The sequence below is a fragment of the Sycon ciliatum genome, chromosome 1 (genome assembly GCF_964019385.1).
Source record: "Sycon ciliatum chromosome 1, ocSycCili1.1, whole genome shotgun sequence".
Taxonomy (NCBI): Eukaryota; Metazoa; Porifera; class Calcarea; order Leucosolenida; family Sycettidae; genus Sycon; species Sycon ciliatum.
In genome coordinates this window covers 46347786-46358387 of record NC_088643.1, presented here as the reverse complement: position 1 = coordinate 46358387, position 10602 = coordinate 46347786, and the positions used below count along the sequence as shown (strand labels likewise).

The following is a 10602-nucleotide window of genomic DNA, read 5'->3' as shown; positions in this document are numbered from 1 at the left end:
ACAAACCTCGTAAAAGACCTCGACTGCACCTCTGTCTTTTACCCGGCTTTTATTTCCTATATTGACCTCGTACTCAGTCAATATTAGATACGAAACAAGGCGGAGGGCACACTGAGTCTGTGTTGAGAGGGCCTACTCTCCCTAGATTACAGAGGACCTGCTCCCAGGGCTTGACCCCATACGTTCATGCATGCATCCATTCCGACCGGTCACAAGACCGGTACTATAGACTAAAGCAACGCTATCAACCGGTTTATGGCTGCAGTCAGGAACACTATTCGCAACACAGTGTGTTCTGTGCCACTGTTACCTGTTGTTATCATCAGTTCCCGTGAGAAGCATAACGATGTGTTTGCCTCAGCGATCGGGAAATGGTCCTGTTTTTGTCCACTGGATGGCCGTGTGATGATCACACCCTGCCAAAGCATTTTAGCACTGTCTGTGATCTGAAGTCAAGGTTCCTCGCAAGAATCAATACCCTCCCCCATGGACTCTTGTGTCACTAGTAGTGTCAAAATATACATTATTATGCTTGTCCGCATGCATTCCGACACACATGTGTTTTCTTCTTGCTTGCCTTGGATCATTCCCACTGACTTATCATTCACCCAGGACACCCGGGAGACACCACACGACGTCAGTTATCAGTGCACCGAGTTATCATGTAAAGCAGTGTTGACTGTTGTCCTTCCATCACTGTGTTGATCTGATCAGATGGGTCAAGTCGCAGGTTATTCTCACTCAGCAGGCTGGCTGGTATGGCAGTATCAGGCATGAGTTGTGATCATACAGGTAAAGATGCGGGGTAGGGAGGAAGTTTAGCAAAATCAAACTGAGCGAATGCTGTGACCATGGTGACTGCAATCATCATACAGTAATAGTACTGCGCCATGGGTCCGGAATGCTGCGTCGCGGTGGAAATGATTATTGATTGTCGGATGCATCATATCAGTGCCATGATAGGATTGCGTATGGCATGTGCAGTCGCAGGTGGAGGAGGAGGCAAATGACGCATGCACGCAAGGCTAGGCCGCAGTGCTCGTATGTGAAAATGATGCTGACACTGGCTAGCTGGTGTCGTGAGCGGAATCACTAGCTACTCACATGCGGCTTCCGCAGTAAACGTTATCAACAGTCACGGTAAATGGTCAAATAATGCATGATTGAAGTGAAGTCAATGTGTTCGAGTCTGATGGATCTCCCAAATTGCATCATTTACAACTAATGATGTCATTTTGAGTTCAAAAAGTTCACCATTACCTTCAAACGTGTTTATCATCAGGGTGCGTGGTGGCATGGATAAAGGAAAGTCGAAGTGAAAGCGCACCATTCTAATCAATCAAGGCAATTAGGACTGTAGGGACACAACATGCAGTGCGATGTTGTCATATAAAACACTGGGTGGGATCAAGGTTGTGTCGATGAAAACAAGAGCAAGACTGAATGCTTCCAGGCAAGCTGAGATAAGTACTAGTATTTGGTGCTAACACTCTTGCATTAGCTGTGTCAATGAAAACAAGAGCAAGACTAGTGAGGTCTTCCAGGCAGGCTGAGTAGAGCGGACACGTACGCGGTGCTAACACACTTGCATTAGGCGGTGCAGTGGTGGAGATGAGGGTAGGGTGGCAGTGGATCGCCGTGGAAACCGCCAGAGTGGCTGCTTGACACCGGTAGCTGATACTCTGGAACGCCGTACACGTCCCTTGCCGATAGCGGTGTCGGAGGCGTCAGACATACACTCCGGTACGACTGCGCCATGCTCTGCTGCTGTTGTTGCTGCTGCTGGTGCATGACTTGGCTGATCGACGCGGGCAGGCCACCACTGGACATGCCAGCAGCAGCCGCCGCCGCCGCCGCGACTGCTGCTGCTGACGAGGCGGGCACGCTGGTCGGAGCTGTGGAGGGCATCATGTCAGCAGCAGACGTGCCCAAATGCAGCTGAGCAGCAGACGTTACACTGGCAGGATGAAATTCCGGACGACCTAGTGGCCCTGCAGCACTGCCGGCGTCAAGTCTGCTATTCGATGATGTAATCCCCTGCAGCAGCAGATCCGAATGATAGCTATCAGGTGCCGTTACCAGGCTGTGGTTGGACAGTGGCCTCAGTGGTGGTGGTGATCCCTCCGAACATCCTGACATCAGAGAGGACAGCACATCACTGCTGGTGCTGGTAGCGGGCAGATGAGCAGGAGATGGATCCACCAGTATTGGCAGAGCACTATCAGCAGCATCAGGCACTATTTGTGTAGCTGACCCGGTATGTCCTGCAGCCCACTCGCTAGGGTCATAGCACGGTCCACACGCCTCGGCATCGAGGCGACGTTGAGCATGCTCAGTCAGCACGGACGCAGGCCACTCCGAACAGTGCCCCTGGGCCATCTGCGCGAAGTGCTCGTGAACTGTTGCCGGTCCGCCAGTGCCTTGCTGTCCGGGCATACCGTGGCACGGGTAGAGGTGAGGCGGTGGAAACCCGGGCATGGCCCCTGCGCCGCCGTTTGCAGCCAGGGCACCGTAGTACATGGCCATGTCACTGTTGTAGGCTGATGCGTCACCCAGGAACATCCGGTGTGTCGGACGTCTGGTGTACCTCTTGCGGCGTCTCAGGAAACTGCCATTCTTGAACATATCGGAGCTGGCTGGGTCTAGGGCCCAGTAGTTACCCTTGCCTGGGTTGTTAGTGTCGCGTGGTATCTTCACAAAGCAGTCATTCAGTGAGAGGTTGTGGCGAATAGAGTTCTGCCAGGCGGGCCACTTCTCGCGATAGTAGGGAAAGTGGTCCATGATGAAGTCGCATATCTCACCCAGTGTTAGGCGCTTGTCAGGAGTCGAAGAGATTGCCATGGAGATGAGGGCAATGTACGAGTATGGTGGCTTGGTACTGGACTGTGCCGAGCGACCCTTCTTGGGTTTCACTTCTCGATCATAAGCCCGCACTACCTCTTGACAGTAACCCAGGCTATCGCCAGCCGGAGTCAACGGCGACAGAAGATCACTACTAGAGCTGTGGGTCTGCTCTATGGACAGACTTGTGGGCTGAGCTGGCGTAGCCATTGTCACAGCTCCGGTGGCTGCTGAACTCGGAACGGAGGAGACCGCTGCAGCTGCGGCACTGAGGGCTTGGGAAGAGTGATGACCGTCTTGGCCACGCATCGCTACTCCTGCACTGGTGTGCTGATGCTGCTGCAGTTGCTGGTCTTGCTGAGGAGGAGGCGGTGGCAAGCACATCATACTTGCAGCAGCAGCAGGCTGTGCGGGCTGATCCAGGAGGTCACCGGGATACTTGAAATGGCGTGGCAGGTCTGGAGGGCTGCCTCTGTCCGTATAGTGATGCATGCCTGCTGGTCCACTGTGAGAGCAACTGGACGAGAACGCATCTAACACTTGCATAGCTCACCGGCTACGGTATATATCTGCTGCAGACTCAGCAAGGGTGAAGTCCTGCACGAAACAAAACATGGGAAACGAGAAAACAGCTAATGTCAGTAAACCTCCACAGACGGCTTCAGGGTCCCCTTGCAGTTTACCATCACCATAAAGATGACTCCGAGTACGCATGATGGTAATACGTGAAAACCAGCGCAACCTACGCAAGCTAATCTTTACCGTGCACTGCAGACTTTGCGAAATGCCTGAGGTGGTGGTGGTTTAACCATTATGAGATCAGGCCACCAGCATGGTTCAAAGCTGTGCGATTCCCGTGCACGCTCGCGGGGGAGGAAGAATGCTAACACAAGTTCATGCACAAACATTCCGATTGCTTCTGCATTGTAGCGCGGCACGCGACGAAACCAAAGGCGGAAAGGGTGAACAAAGACTGTCTGACCCAGACTCCAGGGCCTAGGGCCAGGAGAGCCGTGAAGGGATGAGTATTGCTGGCTCCCTATACTGGAGGAAGACCTACATTGTACATGCACTGTGCTCCGTGTCAGTTCAGAATAGCCTGATTAGCCAGAGAGACCCTCAACCTACATGCACATTTGTACTGATTGTAGCCTGAACTGATAGGGGCAGTGAAACAGTGCATCCAGCCACGAAATACTGAGCATTTGGACGAAGTAAGGGTAAGTCCGGAGGAGGTGAACCTATTCAACAGACAGGAAAATGTTTACTTGCCGCGACATGATGCAACGATACACTAGTGCACTGTACTCAGTCCATGTGGAAAAGCATAGACAAAGCGGAAATACCCCAGCCCTGTGAAGCTCTACCGGGGGAGAAGCAACTCACCAACAGTCCTGTTGTACCAAGATAATATCTACCAGCGCATGGCAGTTTTATACTACATGTACATGTAGTACACATAGATGCATTCACCCTGTACACCATAATACTATTCCCAGCTTATGATCACATTCTAACCCCTATCCTCAAACCTCACACTCGTTGACTGCAGTCGCAGTGTTCCAGTCAAGATCATGATGGTCTAAACATGATGCCCTTGCCCAGCACTATTGAGTATTGTATCGCCCACCAATGTCACACTCATCCAAGCAATCAAGAGTATGTTAGCATTAGGTTGCTGTCTATATGTATCGCAAGGATTTCTTACGCGATAGGCTTTGGCTCACGTATACACGTCAGATAGACCCAGGCTTGGAGGTGAGGAGGTTCCGCTGAAGACTAATAATGTGTATGAACCGACTACCTTCAAGTTCAACACAGTAGAGTCACTATCACGACTGAGATCAAGAAGGTCTGGAGCCCTGCCAAGAAGGGACCTTAATAGACCTGGCAATCCAGTCCGCTGCCCGTCTTCTTCAAAGGTTGAGAGTGTTTACTGCCCAAGACACACACGTACACTGCGACTGCATTGATTCGTATCGATCCTGATGGGTGTGCTTTCATCAGTCGCGAGCACTTTCCGCTGCACATCTGCTGGTGTTCTGCGGTGAATGAAAGCTTGAGCCGACCAGAAGGAGAGTGACTGTTGCAGAGCTCCACAAGGTCTGGACGATCCTCGCTGAGTCCGATGTGCGATGATATCGCTGTTGAAACACGACGTCTACTGCTGCGTATCGTGCAGATTACACAATGTTATTATGTCCGTCCTCGGCTGGAGCAATGACTGCGTACTCATAATAGACGAGTGAACGTGCGTGTGTTACTCGCGCAGGCATGCGCAGAATCGAAGATCCGTTCACAAGAGCCGTGCGTGTATTTGAAATGGGAACACAACACGATTAAATCTGTGGAACACAATTATCTTCAATGGCCGCCCTTCATTGTCCCCCCAACTCTCCTCTGCTGTCGCTCCAGTCAAAGGGAGGCTTTCAGCCGTAATTCCTCCCTACCGGTGTGGAAAGTGCACTAGCAGAGGCGAGATTCTGTCAGTCGCTTTAACCAAGCGTGAATATGCTATTCAGTTTTGTTTCGCTCAAAAGACATACCTCCTGTGCAGAGACCAGTCATGCATGGGCCATTACCTGACACCCTCACTCAAGTGCTACATCCATGCATGCAATGTACACCGTACATGTACATACGCAGCGCGTATTCTGCAGAACACAATACGCTCATTCAGCTAACTACATGATGTCCTACTAAACGTTAGCTGATAAGATAGTCAGGGTGGCGTTAAGTGACTACACGGCTACGGTGCTCCGGGACATACGCGTACGTACACACATACAGACACGCACACACACACACACACACACACGCACACGGGAACACAACTCCTCTCTCGAACAGAGCTTGTATCTACACTTGCTGTTCACTTGCACGTCCATGTGCACGATCGCTTACAACTAGACGCTATTGGCTGGTTGGGACAGGTGCAAATGGAACACGAGCGGGGGCTGATTGCACACGTGAAGAAGAAAGTAACCATCGACCGGTCTGCCGTCGGTCAGAGCCCCGTCGATCGCCAAACCACAAATGTCGGCGCAGCTTCCGAGTTCGATTTCCATCTTTCAGAGCTAGCTCGCGTCGCCAGATAGGACATTAGGGGAAGCCATCGGCTATGCGCAGGAGACCGCGCGGTGCGTCTTGTTTGACAGCCGTTGACATAGGGGGTTTGGGGGGGGGGGGGGGGGAGGTACGAGCGGATAGCTGAATGCAACTTCTTCTATTCTTGACATTCAGCATTGGGAAAACATGTGCATAGACGTATACATGGGTAGGTGGAGAGGTTGGGAACAATGCACATACACTGTACATACACATGTTTAATGATCGATGATTCGACTTCTTTTTCCTCCCAATGGCAATGTAAGTTTCCGAAGCGAGGCGCAATGATGTGCAATGCACCCACACCACGGAAGACCAAACGTAGATGAAGACACAGGATTCGCAATGCTACGCATGTCGTATGTGGAAGCCGTCTCTTCGTCGATCGTTGCTTGGTATTGGTCGGTCTAACACTAACAGGAGAACCCTTACGGAGAGGGTGGGTGGCAATGGCACTAATCATGCACGCACTGAGTAAGTTTTTCAGCTTATTTTTGTGTCTGCCCTGCGCTCTGTCACACCCTGTTTTCTGCTTTGAGCCATGGTACGCTTACCAAGCACTGCATAAATTACGGCATGCAAGTCAACACCCGCTGTTATAGCGCTATGTTATCGTCTCTCTACTCTAGTCTTACCTGCACTCGCTAAGCGTCACGTAGATCTACTGTGTACATAATGTACATGTGGGTGTCGGGAATGACGTAAGGACCGCAGGTTATGGGTTGGGTGCTACGGTTGCCCGTTAAAGGCTCCACCCTCTTCTTATGACTCGCGCGATATGCCACGCAGGCCACCTACATAGCCTTCGGGTCGCTGGCGGAGCAGTCGCAATATGGGCATTTGAAGCGTCAAGCTGGCAGGGTTTCAGCAGAGGAAGGGTCCATCAGCGCCTCGTTCTGCAGATACCATCGTCCTATAGGAACACTACAGCTATACAGGTAGGCTTATCGCACAATGTACGAAGCTTGCGCCGTCGACGGCCGGTCCTATCGCTCAAGCAGTGTTATCTGCCGCTCAGCGACGAAGAGATTCGCCTATGAGGGACGTCTCCCCAGCACCCAGTAATCCGTGTGGTGCTCACACAGTGCATTTAGACTTAGAGTAGAACTCCACACTCTCTTAACCCCTATCCAGCCTCCAATTCCAACGTCACTACCATGCAGGTCTGTCGTGCAAACTGAACCTATCGCTTTTTGCAAACACCATGGCTTAGCTAAACATGGTGTAAGCCATCAGTGGTAACGTTAACAGCGTTCGTACATGGCTGCAACGACAACCCGGATCAAGAGTACGTACACTTTGTAATTCACAACCTCCACGTCGTCTTCTCACGATAAGTTGGGGGTGGATCTGAGTGGCTGTGCGTGTCCCGAGCGTTGACTTCGGCTAGCAGTGACGGTTATCACTGATCACATACACCACAGTGCACAGTGCATAGTGGCTTGGTCTGCACCACACGTGGCGGACATACTGAAAGTGACCGTGTACATCGTTAAGTCGATACAATCACGTTTGAATACACTCATGTCGGCGAAAAGTCACAACCTGCCCCGAACTTGATGTAGCCCCGACGGGGAACAAACGTTGGGTACAATGAGTCCAATTGATTTGTCCTACACGTGTGAGTGGTGTGACACGCACCCACCAAGCAGAGGAGCCATAACTAATTTTCTCCGTCCCTGGTTAGCCGACAAGATTAATTAGCGGAGCACATACCCATCTCTTGGTGGAACCTAGTCGCCATATTGGTATGATATTGCCACTGGCAATTACTGAGCATCGTCAGGCAGCATACGAGAGGAGGCGCAGAGCGCTGTTTGCTTCGCTTGAATAGATTAGGAGAGGAAGATCCATTGTGTAGAGGTTTTCCTCTCCCCGCCCAAGGTATACTGGCCAATACCCTATACTATTACACTGTGCTGACGGAAAACGTAGAGTTTCTTTATAAATAACATGCATGTTGGAAATAGGATCCACGTCCGGCTTACTGGAAGGGACACTGCTGGTCCAGTTTGTTTTTCCATTTCCTCACCTTCTGAGGTCTCCCTGCATGGCACAGTGTCTCGGCTGCAGGCCGTTCACTGTGGGCCCACCAGCCTGACTAGCTGCATAACGAGTTTAACAACTCTTGGTATTGCTAAGCACTGTCAGACGTGATTATAATTACATTCTTAGGAAAGGTTTTTTCCACCGGGCTCTGTGCACAAACCATGCAGTGGTGTAGTCGGCATTCGTAGAGGTAGGGGATAATCGCACAGCTACAGATATTTGGATGATATGCGAAAACAAATAACTTCTTCAGTTTCACCTTCCGCTAAACCATGTTTTTCCTAGACTCAGAATCCACTTCGCGGCGCCGTCTGTCACGTTTTGGACACCACTCCTATCTCCCTGGCACGCGCGCCATTTAATATGAATATGCAGGGATTGACTTGCTCAACGTCAGTGCAGACAGGCCGCAGTACAAACTTACATGAGCTGTAACGCATGAAGTGAAGACTCCAGGTTCCAGTAGTCCCTCTGACCCGGGCATGGCCGTTACTACAAACGCTACAACGTTCCAGACTACGATTTACAACATCAACTGAGCTTTGCACTATCAACTGCAGCGTGTGCTTCACCAGCATAAGTCTAACCGAAGCAGTATTACAAGTAGTTGATTATCCTCATTCTACGTAGGCCACACGCAGAACAGTGTGCCGCTGAACTAAACTAGAAGTGAAAGTAGTTCGAGCCACGAAGTAGCGCAAGCGCAGTTTGCCATGAAGTAGCTTGCACGTAGGTCGATCTGCATCTCAGGAACAAGTTGTTGTTCTCATGCGTTTTAATTGCTCCTTGCAGTTTCGACACATCTTGTTTTCGCGCTGTCGGACAGCGCCACTACTGACACTATTGACAGGGACCAACCCCAATATCGTCATACGAATACCACCATCTCACATTTGCCATACTAACGACAAGTACATAATGAGTATATGCATGCACAGGAGCACGATTGTGAACACACACACACACGCCGCTGTAACGAATACGCGCTTTTCACTCTGCACCTTACCCTGTGTGTAGAAGTCCAACTTCGCTCTTGCCTTGGACGCGATGGGAAGCGAACGCACACTCACAGCACTTGTGTCTGGTTGAGTGCTTTTCAGGATCTTTCCCAGTTCCGGGTAACGTTGGCACGCGTGTAGATTGCGTACGACACTTGTCCCTTCACACCTCGACTCAGCCAATTGAAGAGGAAGACTCCACTGTCCTGTTTTTCACAGGGTATAGCTGCCGCTCAGCACCCACGACGCTCTCGCGACAGGAGTTTGTGACACACTCGCGGCCGAGCTCAATACGGTGGACAACAAGAAGCGCAGGTCTCTGAAGAACAGGAGAAACACGTGTGTCGACAGACGTTTCCAGTGCGTCTTGCCACACTCCCCCGATCCAGACCAGGTGCACAGGAAAAAATACTCCACGCGGAGGATTTCAGAAACTGTCTCTGACGTTTGGCGTTCTGCCTCAGTGCCTCACTCTTGTACCCGCAGATCTGACACGGTCTTCAGCCAGTTTCACCTTACGCTGCTGTGTACACTGGCGTGCAGGCAAGCCTATGGGTCTATGTATGGTGGGCAGGCCTGAGCTTGGGTAGGAGAGTACTCCACGGAGGACGTCTCTTGAACTGCTGCGGCTGCTGGTGGCGGCACGATGGCCACCGCTAGCCAATCCCCGTTCAGCTGCTGTCAGCATCCACATGCAGGCAGCTTGGATCACACAGACATAATCAAGCAGCAGTGATACCATAACCAGTCTCATGTGTAGTCAGAGTCCTGAGTGCTGACTGTGTGAGAGTGAGAGATGCAGCATTGCTGTGTAGATATGGCGCCCGGGAATCCCGATGACTCAGAGCACTGGTTTGACGCCGAACCCCGCCTCCGGAAAGCATCCATCGCACTTTACTCAACATCACAGTTAGAAAGAGAGTGCCAGTGAAGACAATGCTATTTGGTACACGGTGAGTGTTGGACTTGAAGCGGTACAGTGCAGTGCTGTGTAGGTGTGTAGGTGGGTGCTGCAAGTCTCTGCGGTCATGCTGCCGGGCCTAGCGTAAGGACGCATTGCTGATTAACATCATGCCCTGCGAGCACTGGCCCCCCAGTCATCGCCATCCACACGCCGAACGCACAACCTCACACACTACTAGCTCTCACATCGGGTTGGATGAGTGTGTACGCTCGAAGACAACCATGGCGGTCATCCACTGATGGGGCTAATCGCGACTGGACGTTCAGCGATGGAGGTGTCGCGCAAGGCAGGCTGTGTGTTTTCTAAAGGCCCATGACATTAGCGGGAGACTGGCAGTTAGTTGTTGTGACATTGACAAGACAGCCGGTCTTCCGCCTCTGTCAGATGGCTAGCGATAGGATGCTGGCGGCACGCTGATGTGTTCGTTTGCACAGTGGCAACACTACAACCAGTGACTGCGCGCAGTATCGGAGACGGCCATCACGATGATGATTGGCCTGCTTGCAGAATGACTGAGTAATGGACTGATGTAGATAACTTAAAGAGGAGAGGGAGACTGGCCACCAGTGAGTGCATCTCCTTGCCCTTCTCGCCTGTTCGCCTGTGTGGCTTTCGGTGAGAGATGACTCAATCGCGACACTT

The 10602-nt window shown here is 51.5% G+C and overlaps 1 protein-coding gene across 4 annotated transcripts; it reads right to left on the bottom strand.

Moving 5' to 3' along the window:
- Positions 1–641: 641 nt before the first annotated feature.
- Positions 642–9472, bottom strand: LOC135828879 (forkhead box protein D1-like). 4 transcript variants are annotated; one of them, XM_065341313.1, is made up of 2 exons: positions 9005–9472; positions 642–3438 (listed from the first exon to the last, which is right to left on the bottom strand). In XM_065341313.1, exon 2 carries the CDS (start codon positions 3385–3387, stop codon positions 1591–1593), a length of 1797 nt encoding a protein of 598 aa, XP_065197385.1. In that variant the 5' UTR covers positions 3388–3438; positions 9005–9472; the 3' UTR covers positions 642–1590. The 4 variants fall into 4 exon arrangements, with proteins under 4 accessions (XP_065197385.1, XP_065197394.1, XP_065197407.1 ...); XM_065341322.1 differs by lacking the exon at positions 9005–9472 and adding an exon at positions 8423–8844; XM_065341335.1 differs by lacking the exon at positions 9005–9472 and adding an exon at positions 7246–7264.
- Between the last annotated feature and the right edge of the window lie 1130 nt (positions 9473–10602).